Below are 24,964 nucleotides of genomic sequence, written 5' to 3' on the forward strand. Positions count from 1 at the left end.
TTCAGCAATATGTAGGGAATGTTGAGGAGCCCTGGCAGTGATTTCTGATTGGATGGTTTGGTATTGCAGGGAACTATGGCCTGCCTGTGATATGCTAGCTTTTTACTTACAGGGAGTTATACATGTGGGAGATTGTTGTTTTTCAAAGCATCCTCTCAAACTGCATTCTAAAGCGGCACAACCCATTCTCAGGACCATACCACCACTGTGCTGTACACATAGACCAGGTGTTTGCCATTGGTCCCCAAGTGCTAAATAGCCAAGTAATGAGAAGTCAAATTATGTACATGTGTGTGAGAACCAGCCCTAAGAGCTGCCCTCCATGCCTTTTTTAACCTCAGATGACACTTCAATCCACTCCACATGGGATTATGGCTTTCATACAGAGGTTTGAAACTAGCATTGAGTAGAGTAACAAAACGGTAATAGGAAATAGCTTCCCATTTGGGCAACAAAAAGACCCTTAGCTCTAGCATAGTAAATGGCAATTTTGTACTGTAAAAAGCAGTGTGACACAGAATGCTATAGCCATCAATTACTCCCAAAGGATTTAAGGGCAAGGAATGTGATGGGTAGAGCTTAGGTGGCTCAATTACTTAGGGACTCAATTACTTAAAACAAAGAAACTGAATTTTTAAAAATGACAAAAATTCAAAATTATTTCTCTGCTAGAGGTCGCACATAACAACCTTGACATCCATAAATCTGGAAGTCTCTAAGGCACAATATCTCTCTGCTAGAGAGGTGACAATTAATTGGTATTTTACTTACCTCATCCGCATAGATTATGCAGGAGAATTCTAATCACCATGTGCTACACACATGTAAGGTCAGGGTGGGCCAGACTTTGACAGTAGTATAAAATGGATGTTGCTTATCCTCCTTATTAAAGTGAGGGAGTGGGTGTGCTACTCAGGGATTTGCTATAGCAGAAGCCAAGGGCCTGCCAGGAGATTTTCCAGAGCCAATGGGATTCTGCCTAACTGCAAAAGTATGTTGCTGAAACATGCCATGCATACACTGGACTGCACATTTGTAAGGGAAATCAAAATGAGCAGGCAAGAGATTGAGGAAGGTGGGGGAGACCCTGGAAGAAAGGTGTTGTTGTTTTTTAAGAAACTAAACTGCTTTCTTTTATAGTGTCATTAAAACTGAAGACTATGTGGCACAAATATATTTGGATCTCAGTATGGAGAAATAACTTTTTTCCATTCAAAAATCAGTATGTGCATGGATTCATATACCCTACTATTCTCCCTTCACCATTTTGCAATTTAAAAACTAAAAACAAACACTATAAAGCATAGCACGCAGCAAAAACTGATTACTGCCAATAGTTCTTAAGGGAGTTCAAATGGGCTTATGAAAAGTTTTGGTTTCCTGCTGGACACATTTCTTCTGCTGTTAAACAGGTTTTCCAGAGTTTCACATTATTTAGCAGAGATGAAAGTGGAGCAAATATATATGTTAAGGGAATGTAAGTTGAGTAGTTAATGTGCATAAGAACCAGCTAATGAATATGAGAGTATCTCTCTCTCTCTCTCTCTCTCTCTCTCTCTCTCTCTCTCGTCCCACCTTGGAAGTCGAACGGAATCCATTCCAGAAATCCATGTTCGGAAACCAAAGCATGGCTTCTGATTGGCTGCAGGAAGCTCCTGCAGCCCATCGAAAGCCGCAGAAGCCCCATTGGACGTTCAGGTTCCAAAAGAACCTTCACAAACCGGAACAATCACTTCTGGGTTTGCGGCATTTGGGAGCCAAAATGTCAGAGTTCCAGGGTATTTGGGATCCAAGGTACGACTGTATATATAATTTTTTACCACTATTCATAAAAAGTATCAGAGTGGTTTATTCATAAAAAGTATTAGAGTGGTTTACAACAGTTATAACGCCACACAATAAAAACCACATAAAAATGTTGAAATCAGAACCATCTAGCTATTCTAAAAATATGCAATATGCATTCATCACTGCCTGCATAAACCAGATGGTACATAAAAGTTTTCAGCGGGCCTTTGAAAGTTGAAACAGAAGGCACTGGCTCAATTTCCATTGACAAAGTATTCTACAATACTGGACCAATGACATGAAAGGTTTGGATTCTTATTATCAAATGAGCTTTACCAACTTGGGGGACAACCAATGATGTTCCTGCAGATGATCTCAGTAATCAAGCTGGTATATAAAGGTCATACACATTTCCCAGTAAATATACATAATCTCCAACAGCCCTTGGAAACTGTGCATATAACAACTGAATTTTGTACTTTATACTCTTTTTTCTCCCAGCCAGGTTTCCCTTAAGCCCTTCCTAAATGTTTAAATCTTCCCTCCCCTGTGATTATCATGGTGTGACTCCATGGTGCCATTAAGCATTTTCCCTTCCTTAATAGCAGCATGGGGATAATTTCCATCTGTGCGGTGGAAATGGGAGAGAAGATTTAAAAAATTCATCTCCCTGCAACACCCCTTGTGCTGCTCAGCAAGCTGAGGAACAGCTGAAAATGATGAAAAGGGGGCTGGCCTGCAGAAAAAGTTTATATTTAGCTGGAGCCCCCCTTAAACCTCTTTGCTGCTCAGCAGGAGGGTGTATTGTGGGCCATGTAAGAATAGGCATTGGGCTACAGGCATCCTGGGAACAGAGACTGTACACTTCTGCACATGAAATAGAAAAAAAATGCATGTTTCTTAGAAACTCTGTATGCAGACTGGAGATTGTACATATTGTCCAGGAAATGTACAAAATTCAGAGATTATACAAATTTCAGTCACATGTACATTTCCAAAGTTCTCTTGGAAATTATGTCTCTTGACAGGGAAATGTGCATAATTCCCTCTTCATAGAAGAATTATGTGCACATTTTCTATGAGGCCTAGTGAGTGTGCACAGTGGCCAGTTGTTATGCACTTTAACTGCTCAATTTACATTCCCGTTAACTTACACACCATGATCAGCGTGGCACTCTGAAACTGCCTTTAACTCCAAAATAAATGTGGCTGAATTTGTGTATAACCAGTGTTACAAAGACAACCTGCAGGAAGACTTGGGCTCTCGTACTCTACCCTTCTCCATTTTGGCTCCATGGAGGGGTTAAAAAGCTTTTGCTCTTTCATTTTAAATTAACTACAACTTGTTGTTAAGTTCAAATGTAAACATATTGTAAAAACAAAAAAATTCCTTCCAGTAGCACCTTAAAGACCAACTAAGTCAGTTCTTGGTATGAGCTTTCGTGTGCATGCACACTTCTTCAGATACACTGAAACAGAAGTTTCCAGACCCTTCTATATAGTGAGAAGGTGGGGAGGGGTATTACTCAGAAGGGTGGTGGGAATGGGTGATTGGCAGATAGCTGTGATGAGCCTGTTGACGACTCTTAACGACTGCAATAGGTCTTACAGGAAAAAGCAAGGGGTGAAAAGGTGAAAAATGGCTTTGTCATGTATAATGAGATAAGAATCCAAGGTCTTTGTTCAGACCAGGTCTCTCCATGGTTTTAAGTTTGGTGATAAGTTGCAATTCAGCAGCTTCTCTTTCCAGTCTATTTCTGAAATTCCTTTGTAGTAAAACAGCTACTTTGAGATCTTGTATAGAATGTCCTGGGAGATTGAAGTGTTCTCCTACTGGTTTCTCTGTCTTGTGATTCCTGATGTCCGATTTATGTCCGTTTATTCTTTGGCGTAAGGTCTGGCCTGTTTGTCCAATATAGAGAGCTGAAGGACACTGTTGGCATTTGTAAGACCTATTGCAGTCGTTAAGAGTCGTCAACAGGCTCATCACAGCTATCTGCCAATCACCCATTCCCACCACCCTTCTGAGTAATACCCCTCCCCACCTTCTCACTATATAGAAGGGTCTGGAAACTTCTGTTTCAGTGTATCTGAAGAAGTGTGCATGCACACGAAAGCTCATACCAAGAACTGACTTAGTTGGTCTTTAAGGTGCTACTGGAAGGAATTTTTTTGTTTTGACTATGGCAGACCAACACGGCTACCTATCTGTAACTGAAACATATTGTAGTTAATCTTAATTAACCATGGGTTGCGAAGCAAGCTTACCACAGCAAACCATAACTAAGATAAGCCACCATTGAGGGTTTATATGTAACACTAAACTCCTATTAATCTAAATGGAAGCAGAAGCTTTCAATGGCTGTGCTGAGGGAGTAGAGGGGAGCCAGAAAACTCAAGGCTTGTTGGAGTTCATCCTCATAATGCTAAACTGGTTCACCATTATGTGCAAACAAAACTTTTGCCAGTCTCCATCTTCTACAGAGTTAAAGTAAGTATACATTTCCATTTTAAACAGAATTCCTTAAAACTAAATCCCATGGAAATCAGAAAGGCTTCTGAGTAAAGTTTAAACTTATTTAGGAATGTGCTGTGAGTTTACAGATTGCTGCTCAGCACGGATAATGAAAGGATGTGAAGCTACAGAAAAGTCATTCCAGAAAGTTGCCTTATATGCTTCAAAGATAATGGCATATAATGTGTAGTACTGCATGGGCTGTACTGCATTTGCACCAGTGCCTTTGGAAGCAGAAGTAATAAATTGTTCATTGTCAAGCTAAAATCTGGCATATTTCAATCCTCTTTCTTTTCTTGGTGGCGATAATTTATATGATATAGTTCAAAGTAAGCTATACATTCTTTAGGCTAGAGAGGGCTGCACTGTCTTTTGGTTTAGTAGCTCCACTGGTGTTAGCCTCTTTTGGTGCCTAGCAAGTGTATAGATGTCAACTTCCCTAGAGATGGGGGAGAAATCTGGTTCCATTCACCTTTTGTGCACTTCCTGATTTGCACTTCCTGAAACAATACACAAACTGAAACATATCTATCTTTCAGAAGTCATACTTCTCCAAATTTTGTGAAACAGCCCTACAACCAAATAACGTACATACAAAAGTCCATATACTGAAGTGTGCAAAACAAAACATGCATTGATGAAACTAACATACAAAATATATTAGGGAAAACTGCATGCAAAAATTTCCACATTGGGAGACATATACACTAAATGCTGACAAATTCTCATAACTTTGTTTTTTTAAAACAACAACAACACACAAACTGATGGAGAAATGTGGGGGACTGCACTTTAGAATAGAAAAACAAAATCTAAGAGAAAGTGAAAATGGTTGATTCATCCATCCCCATCACTACTCATCTTTCCCAGTTATAGCCAGTATGGCAGCCCCATGCTTGCCCCCACTTGCCTTTTGAACTATGCTGCTGATGGTCCAGTTGTAATGGGGGGAACTTACCTAGCAATCCGGGATTAGGAAATCTCCAGGAATCATTGTATGTGGAATACTGTGGGTGGCTATATGGACTTCCGGAAAACTCACTCCCTGCATTCAAAAAGAAAGGGAATATTATATAAAATTTAATAATCAAGATCAAGATTAAAGTAATTGACTGATGGAAACATATTGAATTCTAGCAGATGACTTGATAGTAAGAAACAGCTTTCTTGGTAGTAGAGCCTAGTGTGTGGTCTGCTCTCCCCAGAGAGGATTGCCTGCACCACTTCTTTGGTGCAAGTCAAATACCTTTATTGTTTTCCAAGACTTTTTAAACTGCTAGTGATGCCAATATTATACTGCAGTTGCACCTGCTGTTCTTATTCTAGTGGTATTTTATCTGTGTTACAGTTGTTATTATTTTATTGCTTTTGTATTGCTAGCCACCTTTGAAATACTTGTATTGAAGAAACAGGATGAAAATCTATAAAAGTTAACTGCACATATAGGCACATATGGGGGAAAGACCTGTTGACCACAAGGTTGGAGACAAGCTTTCTCTAGGCATTCTTTTCACACCTGAATTGCAAATAAAGTTTTTGTCTTAGGTTGATTTTCACAAGCAAATAAATGGAGTTGAAAATAGCTTTAATTTCTGTGTCTACAAATCCCAAATGTGATTTGACAGCATTTGAATATCTGAATGGCAGTTTCTGAATAAAATTAAACAGCATGTACTTTCACATTTACCGTGTATTTGCTTTCTCAGGTTTTCAGGTTCACTATTTGGCCTAGCAAAAAGATTGCCTAACTAATCCAGGAAGGGAGATCTGTGTGTAGAAACATACCAAGTCAGACCATTGATCCATCAGTGTATTGTCTACACTGACCGGCAGTGGAGGGTTTCATACAGGAGATTTTTCCCAACCCTGCCTGGAGTTGCTGGGGATTGAACCTGAGACACATCCTTCCACCAATGAAAGGAGTCTTCACTGTGCATGGTAGCAGCTGAGAATACAAGTGTGCATCTGGATGTTCATCCCCATTCACACTGTGATGCCTGCTAAAGCTCCTTTGAACTGGCTAGATACATCTTTTGATGTGCATTCTATCCAGAAGCCACTTTAGCTTCTTTTCCTGTGTGTGTATAGTGGTACCTCGGGTTACATACGCTTCAGGTTACAGACGCTTTAGGTTAAAGACTCCACTAACCCAGAAATAGTGCTTCAGGTTAAGAACTTTGCTTCAGGATAAGAACAGAAATCGGGCTCCGGGGGTGCGGCGGCAGCAGGAGGCCCCATTAGCTAAAGTGGTCTTCAGGTTAAGAACAGTTTCAGGTTAAGAACGGACTTCCGGAATGAATTAAATACTTAAACCGAGGTACCACTGTACTGTGCTACTTTCCTCTTGGGTTGTGTACTATAATTTTTCTTTAGAACCATGGTTGGTATTCAACCATGTTTCACTCAGAACAGACCTTCTGAAATGACCACCCATGACTAAGGAGGATCTATTTTCTACAGTGAGTTGAATACCAACACTACTATTCATCTGGAAGCCACTACCTGTACTAACACAACTTGGGAAGGAGGCCAACTTTTTCTATGCCACCAAGCAAACTAAACATAGGCTTAACCATTTAATATATGGTTAAAAATGTGTTGGTACACAATCAGTTGTCTGGTAGAAGTTTGTGTTAGAGTAACACCAGCAAGACAACAAGGGAAAATATGGCACTCCTCTATTTATTTATTTTCAAGAAAGAGAAACTGGCAAATGACACAAACTCTGTTTAGTCAACTTATCTGTGTGGAATGAATCTGTGTGGGTGGGGAGGGAACTTATCCACTGGCTCCTACCACAACAATCATGCTTTCATCATAGCTTCAAAACAGAATGTTTTCGCCTAGGCTCTGCTTGCCTGATCCTGCATTTTTATGACCTCCATCATAGGTGCATGATAAAACAGAAAGTAAAGCACTTTCTAGTCCACATAGTAATTTTTCACAGTTTTTCTCCACACACCTGGGGTTGTGTAGTAAGAGGTGTGCTTCACATCTTCTCTACGAATTATTCTGATCAAGGGTGATTGGGAGGAAATTTGACATGACAGGGAGGGAACAGGTCATTTATTGATACTTAACATGAATCTGTGGTTAAGGTATCGGCTTTGGGTACACATGTACTTTTAATTCTGGCTGAGGGAGTCAGGAAATTTACCAGACTTCACATTCAAATCGCATCAAGATAGTTCAGGATGTGTCTGAAGGTGAATCAACACTGCTTCCCCACCAATAAAAATATATACTTCAAATATTAACTGGCTAAGCTGGTATGGTCCATCTACAAAACTATTTGACCTCAGTTTAATGGGGAGCATTGCTTTTGGAAGCTGCCCCATATATCTCTCTGTGAGGTAGAAGGAACTGACGTAAGGTGTAATGTGCAAACAACGACTCCCCGTTTCCAAATGAAACTTGAGGTGTAAAGTCCCAGAATGGACCGTGGCTTCAACTGAGCATGAAAATAATGTAGGAATTGTTTATGTATGAAGTAGCACCAAAATAGGTGGCAAAATAGGTTGATTTTAGCTGTGCCAGCAAAACAAGCTCTTTCAGGGGTGGGGGAAGCATAGCTGGACTGGATAAATCAGCCCAAACTCCTTAGGAGCCACTTCACACAGAGAAAAGGGCCCTTTCACTTTATCTCTTCTGCTTCAGCCATGCTGCCAGCACCATGTGGGGAAAAGGTATTTACATTTCTTTTTTAACTGGAAGGCAAGAACTAGATTGAATACCTAAATAAACCTGCAATGGTGAATACCTAAATAAACCTGCAATGTGCCCCAGTATAAGAACCAAATTTAAACAATATTTCAATCTTAGAAATGGTTCTGTTGGCAAAACTGTACATCTGACTCCTTTTCCTTTCCTGCTTGCTCAAGTCAAACCCGTCTTCTTTCCTTTCAACATGCAACTGACCCCCTCTTCGTCTGGGACTACTAGTGGCTCTCTCAGATGTTGTCCCATTGGCAGTTGGCTTTAGTAGCAAAGCCTATGCGATAACAAGATGTTTATTAAGTGCCTGGATGAGTAACATGCTTATCTCCTTATCTAAAGTGTTTGGGGAACAGTGCCTCCTCATGATATTTATTATGCAAAAGTTATCTGAGCATAGAGATACAGTGGTGCCTCGCAAGACGAAATTAATCCGTTCCGTGAGGCTCTTCGTATAGCGGTTTTTTCGTCTTGCGAAGCAAGCCCATTGACAGCTTAGCGGATTAGCGCTATTAGCGGTTTAGCGGCTTTTAGCGATCAGCTGTTAAGCGGCTTATCAGCGGAACAGCTGATAAGCGGCTTAGCGGCTTAGGAAAAGGGGGGGGAGGGGAAAAAACCCGCAGGAACTCGCAAGACATTTCGTCTTGCGAAGCAAGCCCATAGGGAAATTCGTTTTGCGAAGCGCCTCCAAAACAGAAAACCCTTTCGTCTAGCGGGTTTTCCGTCTTGCGAGGCATTCGTCTTGCGGGGCACCACTGTACATTTTGTAAGCTTTCTGCCTTGACCACAATCGCCTATATTGCTATATTCCCACTGGCAAGAAAATGTCCCAATGTATCCAAATAAGGTTTGTAACTTCTTCACTTGCAAGTTGTTTCACGCGGTTTGAAGTCACCCAGGCAACGGGGATGGGCCTCCTTGTTACATCCACTGTCTTTAGCTGAAATGTCCACCAGTTAAATCCAAATCCAAATTAGTTTTATTTACCTTCACTCAGCTAGAATCTTTTATTTTGAAAGGATTCTTGCAGCAGGTCGGAGCTCGAGACTTCGCTCCCACAGAGACTTGATATTGCAAAGTTTGCTGGCTCACTCGCCATTCTCCCCCCCCCCCTTGCTCCTTTCAGACAGGAGTTTCAGAGGTTGCTTGAGAGTCTTTTGCAAGCCGCTGGACCCTTTGGAACCTCAGGAGAGCCTCCTGAGGCTTTTTAGGAGGTGCAACTCGTCTTGTTGCTTCTCCCCCCTCTCTCTATGGGGCTCAAGCCCGTATCTCTTTATCAGAGCAAACGGACTTGCACTCCATTCTCCATTAGCAAGAAGCAGAAGTCAGCTTAACACAAACTTTTTTCTAATTGGGTATTGTCTTAATTACTTTTTTTAAAAAATCACATTGACATTGGTATATATAACAAATACTATTAAGATGTAACTTCATGTATCAGTGGAGAGGTGACCATTTTCTATATTGGCATACAGCACTTTGCCTTTACTCAGGTATCTGCTTCTATTCCATGCAAGGTTTGATTAACCATGTTCTACAAATTAAAGTCATTATACAAATATTACCTCTATATCTTTAACATATATAAGCATTACACACAGACACACACCATACGGCGCAAACTGGATTGGTACAGCCCATAGAGTTAGCTGTGGCATTATGTGAGCCAGTTTGCTCATTCCTGACTCCTTGGTGAACCTAGTACATGAAGGAAGCAAGTGGGATAATAGTATATTCCGGCACACCCTAACAAAGAACAAAAGTTCAGAACTTGCCTCAGTTTCCCTAAAAGGGAGCTATGATAACAAACAGGTTAATATCTGAAATGCAACTCCATTCCTAAAGGACCTTGCATGTTTCTTGCACCACCTCTTCACACAACGGGGAGCTTTTTAAGAGGAGTTATTCCATCATCGCCATATGGTATGGGGGGGGAAGGCCCACTGCAGGTCTCATGAACACTCCCCGCCTCTGGCTCAGGTAAATCTCCTCCATACTCCTGCAGCTAGCTAAGCAGGAACAGCCAGACTGCCATTCTCCTGTCTGTGTGTTGTAAAGCAGGAAACTTCACTTTTCTAACAATAATCAACACTCCTGCACAAGTATCAGCTGAAGTAAGATGACATTTCATTCTCTGATTTTGTTCCCACCACTACTTCCACCTCTACTCGCTGCTATCCTCTCTCCCTCTCTCTCCCTCTCCCTCTCACTCTCTCTCTCTCTTTCCCTCTCCACACACACACACACACACACACACACACACATCTCTAGGGCTCTCTGGGGGACGCTCTAGTGCCTGACAGGCTGAGGCTTCCAATTCTCTGTTTTTTATGCCTCAGTGGTCAGGGTGTCAGGCTCCTGCAGTACAGACCAGCCAAGAGCTAGAGGAGTCACTGAATACCATCAGTTCGGTGACAGTATTGCTCGCTTCATCCCACATACTCTGCATATCCATCAGCCATGCAAAAGGAAAAAAGCGGAGTGGGGCGGGGGGGGGGGGGGAGAGAAGCAAGCACGAAACAGAATGGGTAGGAAGAGACTAAAAGGAAAGCCACCGGCCCTCCTATTAGCATCACAGGCCTTGGACAGACAAATGGAGCAGGAGTACAGTGAAACTAAACGAGATGAATGAACACTGCATGAGTGCCTCGTGATTTCCAGCAGATACTCCTGCACCCATCAGATATACTTCTTGACAGCACTGTTTAATGATCAGCCCAGTCAAAAGCAATACTATGCATCAGCTACCCAGGGGAGTTGTGTGTGCTTGTCTGTAGGAAGGGGTGGTGGTGAGAGAGGTAGACGATTAGGAAGATGAAATATTTTGCAAAACGAAGGTTCAATACATTGTGGAGGGTTTTTTTCTTAGTGATTATGCAGCTATGCCCTTCATTAAGACAGCACCTTTTTAAAGATTATCATGTCACCCACCTACAATGCAGAAATGTTTTTCAGCCAATAACACACAAAGAAACGGCACAATGATTTCCATTGCCTATGTCCCACGACTCTAAAAAATGCTTCTAATGTTTTCCATAGAAAGGTCAAGATTTATTATAACTGTAATTCAGGACCACTGACCTAGCTGACAACCTGCTGGACTTAGTATTAAGTATCATTCATTTAAATTGTGGCAGTACAGGGCAACAGGGCTTGTCAGATTCAAATTTGGTCAACAAAAATACATGTCTGGTTGGCTGGCAGTATTTAAGACTTACAGTGTTCTACACTCACCACTTTCTGGAATGGTAAGAAGTTTCAGGACAATTTTGCAGGGTAAGTTTTGTTATGAGGTGACTAGTGAAGTACCTGCATATTTACAAATATATAGAACAAGAGGAATGCAAACAGAAACACAAACAGGCAATTCTAGTTGTAAAGTAGCATTACTCACCCACCCCAAAGCAACATAGACCCTTGCAGCTCCTCAAGGCTGCTTCTTGCAGCCATCCCCCGCCCCATCCACATTTTCTTCATCTAGCCAGATTTTTAAAATGCAACCCTATCAAATCCCCGCCCACTCAGCTCTCTTGACCAAACTAGTTTCAGCCCAAAATTTAAGAAATAAAGAACCTGCATTTTAGATTCAAGAACAGAAATTTTATACATCTCAGATACTGATACTCTCAAAGTGGAGACCACATAAGAATGGAGGCAAGTGAGGATGAGCCTATGTTTGGCTTGACTAATCCTGAGACACCTTTACTGGTCACAAAACTAAAAACTCAATCTGTTTTGCATTCACTTTGTGTCTTGCCAGTTTAACTTACGAATCTGGTCTGAATCAGGTGGTGGTGGTGGTGATAACAATAATAATAATAGTTATTATTATTACTGTACCCCACCCATCTGACTGGGTTGCCCCAGCCACTTTGAGCAGCTTCCAATAAAATATAATGGGACAAACATTAAACATTAGATATGTTAAATCCAAAGCTCTTCCCCACACCTAGCAGTGAGGAATCTAAAAAAAAAAGCCAAGATCTGACTTCACAGACCTTCTTAATGGTGCAATCTGACTCAGACACATGAAAACCTCACCTAAATCTCTCCCCCCCCCCTTACCTCATAATTCAGGTTTAATAACATCGCCAAGTTAAAAAAGACAGTTGTGAAACTCTAATTCTAGTTATCCCCTATAACTCTTCCACTATCTTGTACCAACTGTTCTTTCTTAAAACATGTTGAAAGAATGGATTCCCACCCACTTTTCTGTCTTTTAGTATATACTTGTAGAAATTGTAACCGTATGCTTCCACTTACTTTTTTCCATTATATGTACAGAAGTATACATATAATAATTAAAAGATGTAAAAATATGACAAACATTGTCTCTATTTCTCATAAGATACCTTGGGCAGCCATTTAACCATTTGTAAAGTATAAAAAGCAGAGACATCACCTTGCCAACAAAGGTCCGTATCGTTAAAGCTATAGTTTTCCCAGTAGTGATGTATGGAAGTGAGAGCTGGACCATCAAGAAGGCTGATCGCCGAATAATTGATGCTTTTGAATTATGGTGCTGGAGGAGACTCTTGAGAGTCCCATGGACTGCAAGAAGATCAAACCTATCCATTCTGAAGGAAATCAGCCCTGAGTGCTCACTGGAAGGACAGATTGTGAAGCTGAGGCTCCAGTACTTTGGCCACCTCATGAGAAGAGAAGACTCCCTGGAGAAGACCCTGATGCTGGGAAAGATGGAGGGCACAAGGAGAAGGGGACAACAGAGGACGAGATGGTGGGACAGTGTTCTCGGAGCTACCAGCATGAGTTTGACCAAACTGCAGGAGGCAGTGGAAGACAGGAGTGCCTGGCGTGCTCTGGTCCATGGGGTCACGAAGAGTCGGACACAACTAAATGACTAAACGACTAAACAACAACAACAAAGTATAATTGTATCCACAACCCTAGTATAATATTAATAAAATTGATGGTGCTTCTATCTGAAACAAAATTCCCAGATTCAAATGTTGGGGGGAAATTGCAATTTGGCTAACTTGTTTTTCTGCTATTCTTTAAAAATAAATCCCAAGCTTTGCCAGTTTTGAGATAATGATATTAAATATTAACTTGCAAATGCATATATAACTAAGTTCCATAAGTGAACAGACTTTTTGGTATTCTGTCTTTAACATTTCTCTCTTTTTTTGGAGGAACGTGGCTCATAATTCCCCCCCCCCATAGTAGTCATTAACCAGGGCGTTGAGATATGCATGGCTGCATGGAGAACAGGGCTAAATACTACATTTAGCAAACTAAGTATACTAAAACAGTTTGCTTTTTATGTATTCTCATTATGAAATAGCAGTTAAAACACACACAGCTTTAAAATCTATTACTAAAAGAGGGCTGTTTGCAAGTGGACTTAAATACAATGAGAGGAAGTTTCAGTGGATAAACTAAAAAGCTGCAAAGTTCCTATGTTTAAGAAGAGTATTTCCCTGCAATTGTTAATCTGAACTACTGTTATTTTAAATCTAGCCATTTGTGCCATAGGAAATGCCAGAACAGTGCCATATTTTTTAGCTGCTGCAATGCCAGTCTATACTACAATAAAGCAAAGTAATTATGTCCAACATTATAAAACACTGTTTGAAGCAAACTGTGACCCAAATACAAAACCAATGATTAGAACTGCCGTTGGGTTTTCAGTTCATGTATTTTGCACATGCAGCACTGTCCTGTTATCATTTTCTCTAAAGAATCCTATCCATGTGCCATTCCAATTCCTTAACAGAATTTGTTTAGTTATAGAAATACCACAATCGTCTCACATTTACCACTTTGTTAAGATACATTTATTTATTTACCTCATTTATATCTGTCTTTCTGTGCTATCAGATGCCTCTTTCAATATGAATCCCAACTATAAATTAACTTTGCAAATATATTAGGGATGGTTCACACAAGATGTTCTTCACCTGCAGCATCAAACAATATCATAACATGTTAGGGTGACTTTAGATGACCAAATTACTAAGTAGTTAAATGGGTGGAAGTTTGCTGGGTCCTTAAAGCACTGGTGGACAACAACATTTGAGAGATTGTTGGATTCCCACCTCCATCAGCCCCAGCCATCATGGTTAATGGTCAGAGATGATGGAAGCTGTAATCCAATAACATCTGGAGAACCAGAGGTTCCCAATTCCTTCATTAAAGGAAATGGCAATACTTCCACTGGGGGGAACTTTATTGTACCCAGAAGATATGAACATCCAGTGGCTAATGTTCATTTCCTGGGCAGTGTGCTCAAATGTGTAGTTGCTGGCCAGCTCCAGGTATTCTTTGATAAAACTGATTCTCTAGATCCGTTTCAGTTAGGTTTCAAGCTTGGTTTTGGAACAGAAACTTCTTTGGTTACCTGCGGGGTGTTTGCCTATAGAAGAATAGGGGAAGTATGACCCTGCTGATTCTTTCATGCCTGTCAACACCTTTTGATACCATCAGACATGGTGACTTTCTTGATAAGCTAGCCAGGTTGAGTGTTGGAGGTACTGTTTTACAGTGGTTCTGTTCCCACTGAGGCAGCTGATTCCAGAAGAAGGTGCTGGAGGAATTCTGCTTTGGAGTCCCACAGAGTTCTATGTTATCTCCCATGCTGTTTGATATTTACATGAATTACTGAGTAAGATTATCCAGACATTTAGAGTGTGGTGTCATCAGTATGCAGATGACATCCAACTCTACTTTTCTTTTTCTACTTCTCTCTTTTTTTCTTTTTCTTTTTTTTGGAATGAGGTCCAATAAATAGCTGCTCAAGAGAGCGGTACTGTTAGTGAGTGGTTCATCTGTCCAGGTAAGTAGTGCCAAAGCTGTTCTGGATGGTGTAACTCTGCCTGTAAAGGAATAGTTTGGAGGTGCTCATTGATCCATCTTTGTCACAGAGGTACATGTGGTTTAGGCTGGCACACCATCTACAACACTACCTGGACAGAGATAGCCTGGCTTCAGTGACCTATGCCCTGATATTAAAAGGTGTTCCTGTGCAAAACATGCAGAAACTTCACCAAACAGCAAATATTAAAATATTTCAAAATATTTTCAGAATAGAAATCTGAAATTTGTAACTGAAAATATAAAAACCCATGGAGAAAAAAGCAAGGGAAATAAATTATTCCTTAAAAACAATTCCAGCCAAGATACCCAGTTGCTCAGGATAATGTTTTCCCCATTCAGTATTTTATGTCATAGATTTACCAAGGGATAGGTGTGGGGACGTGGGTGGCGCTGTGGGTTAAACCACAGAGCCTAGGACTTGCCGATCAGAAGGTTGGTGGTTCGAATCCCCGCAACGGGGTGAGCTCCCGTTGCTCAGTCCCTGCTCCTGCCAACCGAGCAGTTCGAAAGCACATCAAAGTGCAAGTAGATAAATAGCTACTGCTCTGGCGGGAAGGTAAACGGTGTTTCCATGTGCTGCTCTGGTTCGCCAGAAGCGGCTTAGTCATGCTGGCCACATGACCTGGAAGCTGTACGCTGGCTCCCTCGCCCAATACAGTGAGATGAGTGCCGCAACCCCAGAGTCGGTCACAACTGGACCTAATGGTCAGGGGTCCCTTTACCTTTACCTAGGTGTGGGAAAGCCTTGCCACTTGGTATGTCTGCTTAGTGAGGAAGCCTCTTGTATTCAAGCAGACTCCTCTGCATTTTGGAACTTCCCCTCTAAAACGTGTCATGCATCAATGTTATTGGTATTTCATCAACAGGTAAAGATTTACCTCCTTGCCGAGGCCTTTGGGAGAGGGTGAGGTTTAGTGTCTGAAGCTGTGTTATCTGAATTATTTGTTTGCCTGCCTTCATGAAAGATATTGTTGTTGGGTTTTTTAAAGTATTGATATACTATTTTTATGTGCATGATATGTTGTTCAAAATGTTGTTAATTAGTGTTTTAACTTTGTATGCATTCCTGCCCCAGGACCATGCAATGAGCGGTATGTTATAAATGTTGGCAATTAACAACTAAATAATAAAACCAGGGTTCTAAAACATGCAGGAGCTTCTGTGAGTACAGGTGGCTTCCTCACTGCAGCCAGTTGCCCTGGAAAACATGGAGGGCAATGGAGATAAGGTGCGCTCAGGCACACTCTTCTCATCTTGCATGTTTGTTAAGCCATATTGTGCAGTGCTTTTGTGAGCTGTCCATTTTTTTATGGGATAGAGACAAATGCCCATTTGGGAAGGTTTCTATGGAAAGTGCTTCCCTATTTCTAACACCTCAAATTATTCTTAAAATGAAGAGGAAGAGCGTGGGGCTGTTTAAGAATGGGAATTACATGTTCCTGGCAACCCTCCCCAGTCAGGAATTGGGAAGCAACATTCTGCAGCATCTGGAGTTTCTGGACAATATCCAAAGGAAAGACCATACACTATGCATTATAATACTAACCAATCCTGAAGGTTAGCAAAGCATAGCAGCAAACTGGCGAAGTCCATATGCTTCAGGAAGGTGAAGTGGCCAATCAGATATAACGAGTGATCCCATCTATCCATCAGCAACTCCCCCACTATCACAAACAGTTCAAACCTGTGCATGTTTATTCAGAAGTCTCACGACGTTTAGAAAGACGTATTCATAAGGAGTGTGTGTCAAACTGCAGCCTTTAATTGAATCTAATCTCTTTAATCTAGTTTATCACAACCCTCAGATACCAATTCAGGACATCAACCACTGCATCCACATGAAAATTGGATTTGGGTGTACATGAGTAAAGTTAGGGTTGCCATATTTCAAGCAAAGAAAATCTGGACAGAAAAGTTGTTTAGCTTTTTTGTCAAAATTGCCCCCCAAAAAGCTGGTTTTGAGCTATTTTTAAGGAAAATCGGCAAAAACGGCACTGGCATATGTCTGGATTTTCCCTGACATTTCATCGATTTCTGCAAAGACACTACTAGAGACAGCAGTATTCCAGATATGTCTGGGAAATTCTGGACGTATTGCAACCCTAAGTAAGGTACTCCAAATATTCTGAGAATTACAGTAAAACACTCACACGTGCCTAAGACATCTGGAGAGATACACCATATATAGATGCTTATATGCTAATGCTAGAAGCCTCTAAGCTAAGCAGGGTGAGCTGAGGCGCTTTGTCTTAAAGGAGAGCATAGAGATATAGAAGGCATAACAGAAACCTGGTGGAATGAAGAGAACCCAAGCCAAGAAGCCAACTGCATATAGTTTGTTGTGTATTGAATTTGCAGGCACAGCACAGCAGCAGAGCAGTCAGGAACTAGTTAAGGGAGGTAGTGAGTGCTTTTAATCAGCTTCACCTGGATTGGGTAGTCCTAGCCCAGGTGCCTATATATAGCAGCAGGGCTGGGGGTTTTGTGTGTCTCTCTACTTGCTTGCTGCCATGAATAAAGATGTTACCATACCACCACTGGCTGGACTCACTATATAATATAGTTCAAGGCTACTGGTGCTTCAAGTTATCTTTTATGGCTTACCATCCAGTCCACTAAGCTTAAGACCTTTCTGAGCTGAACAGTGCTAAAAAGAAAACTACAGAAGGAAAAATAGCAGCTGCAATCCTATAAGCTGTTAATTATCTTCCAATTTAGAAAACTAATCTTAGTTTAAGCATAGCCAACTTTATTGTTGTCTCCCACAACCTACTTTTTGTTATATTAAAATTAAATGCTATGTTTAAAACACACACGCAGTAGGCTTATAGCAACTGCAGATGTAGTATCAACTTGTCTCCCTGGAAAGACTGTCTTGAGATATTTCATAAAGATGTCCAAGGCAACATTAAATTTTTATGGCAGGCAGCACAGGTCAAGAATGGCACAGTGGCTTCACAGCAAGGTTTGCCCACCTTAATCCACAACTAATTAGTCACTGGTAGGTAATTGTTGTTCCTTGCAGCTCTGCAGCAAAAAACAGGAATTATTAAAATGTTGCAAGTTCCTGAAGTTTCTAAGTTATTTCAAACTACTGGTCACAATTATTATTTTTTGCCTGGGGGGGGGGGATAGAAAAGAAAAAATGTATTAGTATACTTAGTGAAATAAATATCAAATAATATAACCCCTGCTTATTATATCATTCCTAGTCTCCAACTACTTCACTTTGGGGTAGGGGAGCAGTCAGGGAAGTCAGGTTTTTCAAAGGGTCTGAAAAATGTAAAGCCAAGATAAATATTATGGGCTGTATTGATTGTGACCTGCAAGCTGATTAATATTTTTTTTTACCCACACAAATATGAAATTTGGAATTGAAGATTGGCTAGTGCTGAACAGTTTTGCTTTCCCACTCCTAAATTGTCAGGACCAGATGAGCAAGAGGAAACGTCATATGAGGAATTTGTGGTGGGGACTTTATTTAGTAGGGTAGGAGAACTGGGGGGGCAGGGATTAGAATCTGGCAACAATACATGGGCAGACGAGTCTAAAAAGCCCCAGACACAAATTTTCACAGCCCTCTAGTGGCTATGGTGGCTCATTTACCAGAAGTAATGTATTTAATATTAACTCTGGAAGTAACTCTGGAAGTAACTCTGACCAAACTAAGCCTCCTAGGATGTATGATAATGGCATGAGCATTAATTCACCAAAGCCCAACTACTGGTGTATTCTGGAAGTGGGGTATACATTTTTATTTAAATTGGCTTTTGGTTGTCAGGGGTTGCATAAAGCAAGATAATGTAAGATTTAAAGTAATTGGGAGTATTATAATTTACATAAAATCTATGGAGCCTACCCCAAGTCCATGGGATGGGAAATTCTTTTGTTACTCTTTTTTGATAGGAAAAGGCCAATGTTTAGGTAAAACTGTTATTTATTCATTACACTTGAATCCCACCCTTCCTCCAAGGATTTCAGCATTCATGGTTCTTCTCTCTCTTTTTATCCTCACAACAACCTTATACTATGGATAGGTTAGACTGGGAAGTACTGACTGGTCCAAGACCATCCAGTAAACATCTTGGCAGACTGAGAATTTGAACCTGACGCAGGGGTTGCCAGCATGGTGCCTGTGGGCACAATGGTGTCTTTGAGGCCTTACCCTGGTGCCTACAAAGTCTCTGAGCCCCACCCTCTCAATTTCACTGCCTCCTTGTCCATGAGGTGGTGAGGGTGGCTACACTATTCTCCCTCGAGAAGAACATAGAGCTTCCTCTTTCAGTTCTGTGTGCTCTCTAAATTTCAGAATAATTCAACTGGATCCCATTTTACTCAGGTCCCCGGGAAAGCAAAGTGTTATGTGTTCACATTTTTTCCTCTTTCTGTCTCCTTGTGGGAGCCAGTAAGGAGAAGAGGGGAGAAAAGTGTCTGCAGGGGGTGGTGCTTACGGCAGTTGCTCATCTGAATTATGTGTCCAAAGACCTACAATGCTGGCAACCCCTGCTCTTCCCTCTATACCAAATTCAGAACTTTTGAGGCATAGCCTAAGTGTTTGACAATGGGCCACATTTTAAACTGACTGCATTCAAACAAATCAGCACGCAAAACCAGAATTGGGCCTTTTCCACCTTCCACTAATCTTCCACCACCATCACCTTGTTTCTTTACTAATATGTGGCAGCCGCTTCAATTACTCTGCATGAACTTAGCTGCTGCAAAAGAAGGCAAGGGCCTTCAGCTTGATGCAAAAAGGAATTACTATGAACACAAGCTTTCTCCTATTAGTTCTAAACACCTATGAATGGGAAGTCTTTTTGCGGTGCACACTGTGAAAATCAATATCTGAATACAAAAATCTTTTGATGCACTCCCTTGCCCCCACAGGCAATGTTTCAAACAAATTGTTTAGGGAGCACCAGGAGACCTCTGTTCCCTGCTGTAGGCCTTTGATGGGCCACGGAAAGTTTGGGTTATTGGGTCTGCTGGAAAAGGCTGGCCTCCTGGCCCTTTCTCCCCCTTCCCCTCCAGTGTAGCTTGCTCACTGCTACCAGTTGACGTGACTGATTTATTTGACTGAAGCTGGCCAAACTGTCACTCAGTAAGTGCCCCCTTGGTGCCTCCTCTGGCTGGAACTACTTGAGGGTGGGATTGCATAAACCGGTCCTGTCAGGGATTTCAAATGGAAACAAGCCACTGAATGTGAATCTGACAGCTCGAGTACTGAATTAGGGCTATTTGCATGCTAATTTTCACCGTGCTTAACTCACTGGCAGACCTAGAGCGAGGAGCAGTCTCCGCATGTTTGGAACAATGCTTGACTGATCTAGCTGCGTTAACGAGCAAATTATGGTAATTTTGTTATTACAAATGCATAGAAATTTCCAAAGAGTGGAGCAATACAATATGTTTTCCTCTCCTCCTTCCCATTTCTAAATATGGAGGCTTTTGTTTATACACACTTTGCCTTGCTTACTTATGTTTAGATATGCATAATGTTTCACTTTAAAAAGGGAGGAGGAAAAAATGAGGATATAGAGAAGTAGACTAGCTCTTCTGTATACATTACCAAGTCCTCGAGTGGTGTGAATCAGCACAGGTCTACATAAGTCAAAATAGAACTCTGCCACTTTATACCCACTGAGAATCCACCTCATTAAAAAAAAAAAAATACTGCTTGTGAAGGATGGAGTCACCCTATCTGTCTCTACCAAAGTAACTTCAGAATAATAATGATGATGATGATAAATATGAGGACATTATACTAAATGCAGTATTATATTGATTCTATACAAATCAGAAAATATTGTTACAAAAGCCCAGTGTCTCACCCTCTTTCTGCCAAGCAGTGGCTAGAGCACATGGGCCACAGGCGCGCACACACAGGGTGTGTGTCCCTTTGGAGAATGGAAGACATGGCAAAGACTGTCGTATTTTAAGAAATATAGTTTTATTCACATATTTACACCTTCAGTCTCCGTGGAAGGAGTCCAGATCTTACAGCATGGCCCAGAGCACTGCAGGCAGTCCTTTCTTCTCCCTCACCAAGATGGATCCTCCCTTCCTTCCTTCCTCCTCCTTTTCCCGAGAAGCTCCTTGTCCTCCCCAGAGTAGTTACCCTGGCAACCTTCCAAATCTCCAGCCTGGTCACACCTGGGGCTAGAAGTGCCATTGTCTTGTTAACGACCCACAATGGCTCTCTTAACAGCCCTAGGTTGACCAGGCTACCTAGGAATTCCATCGCAGCTTATATTCTCCCCTCTTATCATAAATAACCCCAAACCAGGGCCCTCTTCAGCATATCAAGCACCGTGGAGCAAAGCTCCCTCTGGCACACACACCCCGTTTCCCAGAGTTTTTTTAGGGTGGATGGCACTGCCAGCAGGGCTGGAGGAGGCCTCCAGCAGGGAAGAGGCAGAGGCTGGACGTGGCACCTCCCGGCTTAGCTCACCACTTTGTGCCATGGTGGCCACAGCAGACGGAGGCTCAGGGTGCAGCGCTGCTTCGGCACAGCATGGCGGAGGTGGGCAAGGGCGGTGAGCTGGTGCCGGGAGGCACTGTGTCCAGCCTCCGTCTCTTCCCTGATGCCCTCCAGAACTTGGCGCCCTGGCACCCCGCGCCACTAGCCTCTGTGGGTAAGATGCCCCTGCCCCAAATCCTAGCATTTATTAATTTCAGAGTTTGGGGGGACCCCTCCCAGTTCTGTAACACCATCAAGAAAACAAAAATTATGTTCAAGTTGTATATACTATCTATTCAAGTTGTATATACTATCTATGGACAAATACTGACAGCACAATCCTAACCATGTCTGCTAAGGGCTCACCCACACTTTCGCTTTGGCGGTAAATCATGGGTTTTCCCGGGGAAAGCAGTGGGGCAAGCAGAGGTGTGACAAGTCCTTATAAGTCCTATCAAATCCAACAGGGATTCCTCGCAGGTGAGGTTAGGACTGCAGACTGGGAGTGAGCCTCACTGAACACAGTAGGACTTATTGCCTGTATTACTTCTGAGTAAGCATGCACTGCAATTCAAACAGCAAATTAGCAAAGGATGTTGTCAGGCAAATTAATCTGATTAATGAGGCTTATGATGGTATGCTTGCCATGTCACCCACAACTCTTCCCATCTTTATGAATAGATTAAAAATATCTGAAATGTGCTTTTCAGTTTGGCTCACAGCAATAAAACACAAAAAATAAGTTAAAACAGCAGCAGTGAGCCGAATTTTAAAAAGTCAAATCAATATGTATTTAAATGTCTGAAAACAACATTGTCTGAATCTGATGTCTGAATATCATCAAAGAGTGGTGCCAGACCAAGGGACCAGGGATAGTGTTCCACACACAAAGTACAAGTTTGTATGGAAGCCAGCCTCATATTTTGACAAAGCTACATGTAGCATTAAACGTGTCTTTTCAAGTTAAAACAGCCTTACAGTGAATATGGCACTTACTTCTGTGGGTTCCAGTTTTCACAAAGGCTCACCTGTGCATAGCATCTCTGAGCTAGAAGCAGGAGTCCTGCAGGCCAGGCACCCACTGTTTCCCCCACTAGGACACTGGTGAGAAGAGAGTCCTAGTGGGGAAATGGTCCAGAAAAGCCAAACTGCTCCATTTCCTGCTATAAGTTTCAAGATAGACAGTTAGGTATAGTGAAAATAATTTTGGGTTTGGACAGGAGGAACCAGAGTTCAGTTCCCACTCGGCCATGAAGCATGCTAGATTTACCTTTGGCCAGTCACTCTCTCTTTCTGCCCCACCTACTTTACAGGGTTGTTGTGAGTAAAATGGGACAGCTCACAAATATGTGCACCACACACAAATGTCTTAATTATAACAGGGCCTCTGCTGCACTCTCAGTCAGGGGTGGCCCTGCCAATCGGCAACGTGAGGCAACTGCTTCAGGCGACAGGTGTCAGGTGTCAGGGGCAGCAACAGCAGTCCACTGTCTGTTCTCCTTAGCCCCAAGGACATTCCCCTCTGTTTAAGGACAGAGCTGTGCACACTACACCCCCTGTAGGTGCATCACTCCTGTTGAAGAAAGATTCAACTGCTGGTCCAGTTCAGTCTGGACAAGTAATTGCTCTCAGGCATCATTGACAGGTATTTCCAGTACTCTTGTACTGCCTGCTGCCCCTCGTTGACCCTGGCTTGCCCAGCCTACTACATGCCTTGACCACAGGAAGTCAACCACAGCTCCCTCTCTTTACCCTTGCCTGTCTCAAATCAGCTGCAGCCTGTCCATCCACCAGGACTGGTCCCTGAAAGGTGACTCAGGTATTGAATACCTGGCATCTCATTATATGGAGTACAGCAACACAAAGAGATCATACAAATGTTTTCTCTGTCATTGCATATATTCTGCTACTGCTTATATTCTGATCCATGTATCCTCAATACACATTGCCAATGGCCTAGAGAGATGCATTCCCTTGCCAAATGCTTAACTGCAAAATACTTCTGCCAGGTAAATAGGTCCATGGCCGAAAGGATGGATCCTTTATATTTGTGCTAACATATCCTTACCTCAGGGATAATGCATGCCAGTATCTAGAGGTGAATTCTCAGAAATGGTTGCATTTCCCCCCTTTGAAGCTCCACATGTGTGTTACTCTACATGGGTTGCTTTAAGTGATGATAAGGTCTTTTTAAAATTAAATTTAAAAAATTAAAAGCATGGGTGGTGGATATGCATCAAGACTGCAATGCACAAGGAGAAGAGGTTTAACCATGATCCTGAAAAAGTATCACCATCACCCCTTATGTGGCAAACAGGATGGTAAAAACAAAGAGAAAAGATTTTCTCTTGGGTGTGTTTTTTTACTATTGCTATTTGCTGCCAGGAATGGGTTTGAGTTTTTTCCATTATTGTGCCAGGGGAGGTAAAGGCCAAACCCTTCCCTTCCTGTGCACTGTGATCCTGATCTGGATAGGAATGGCAAGGGTGGGGAGCATGGCTCAATTTAAAAAACAACAACCCTGATGTCTCTGGAAGTGCTGTATTAAAAGCAACACAGAGATAACAGGTGCCTTAAGCATTCTAATCCCAACCCTAAAACACAGGTGGCTTTCTGGATGCCTTGGCTACATCAGACTGTTGTTTCCCAGAAAGTAGTCTAAAAGGCAAAAAGGAAAAAAATCCCAGAAAACCACAGAGGCACTGCATGTGTACTATTATGCACATTAGAGTGGTCCTGCATCATATAGCAGTGTAGTGTAGTGGTTAAAGAGTTGGACCTGGGAGACCAAGGTTAAAATCCCCACTCAGCCTCAAAGCTCACTGCCTCTCAGCTTAACTTGCCGAGGGGGGTGAACCATATATGCCACCTTGAGCTCTTTGGAAAGGTGAGATAGGTGAAATATAAATTAAACAAATAAATAAATGGTTGGGACTAGACTTAAGTGGCTCAAGACTAATTTACATTACATGTTTTGGCTTTTAATCTAAGTCGGGATGTTAGTGGAATCTGCTACAAGCAGACAAAGCCTCAAACGGGCACATGGTCTGCTTGGTCACTCTCTTTGTGAAGCAGTCTTCATTGAAGTGACTTTCTGCAGATCAGGTGGGGTTTTACAAAATAATTTTTCAAATGTGACAACATTCGTCCCAGTAAGATTTAGTCAGCTACCAGTCACCATCAAAAATTTGATCTTAACTGTTTGCTAACTGGGTACTGCTGAAATGTGTATTCACTTTAACTTCTGCCTCATTGCTTCACTGTGGAGGTGATTTTATTGGCTATTAACCAGCATTAATGTTCATTGTTTTATTGCTAAACTTTTCTACACTTTTTTGCCCTCTGTGACTTAGCCAAACTACAGCCAGAAACTGCAGTCAATGTCACCAAAAAGGGTTTTTACTTGCACCTCATGCTAAAGAACAGTAAGAGAGGTGGCGTGTCCCTCACCTCCTCATCTTCACTTGAACAGACAGTAACCCCGAGGCAAGATGCATACTTCAGTGGGCAGTTACTGGCTCATTGAGTTTTCAGCCAGCTCTGAAATGGTCATTAGAAAACAAACAGTAACATTATTTTTGAAAGGATAAAAATAGCAAAGTAAAAACTGAAGCTAAATGATATGGGTGATGAGACAATCAAAATGTAAT

The 24,964-nt window shown here is 41.8% G+C and overlaps 1 protein-coding gene across 3 annotated transcripts in view; it reads right to left on the reverse strand.

Annotated features, from left to right (window-relative positions):
- PAX5 (paired box 5) overlaps positions 1 to 24,964 on the reverse strand; it is a 222,990-nt gene that overhangs the window by 9,311 nt on the left and 188,715 nt on the right. For all 3 annotated transcript variants that reach the window (XM_079959622.1, XM_079959620.1, XM_079959621.1), the window contains one exon: positions 5,262 to 5,348. In XM_079959622.1, the coding sequence (XP_079815748.1) occupies positions 5,262 to 5,348 (87 nt within the window). The remainder of the gene's footprint in view (positions 1 to 5,261; positions 5,349 to 24,964) is intronic.

Source organism: Podarcis cretensis (assembly GCF_951804945.1).
Source record: "Podarcis cretensis genome assembly, chromosome: 17".
Lineage (NCBI taxonomy): Eukaryota > Metazoa > Chordata > Lepidosauria > Squamata > Lacertidae > Podarcis > Podarcis cretensis.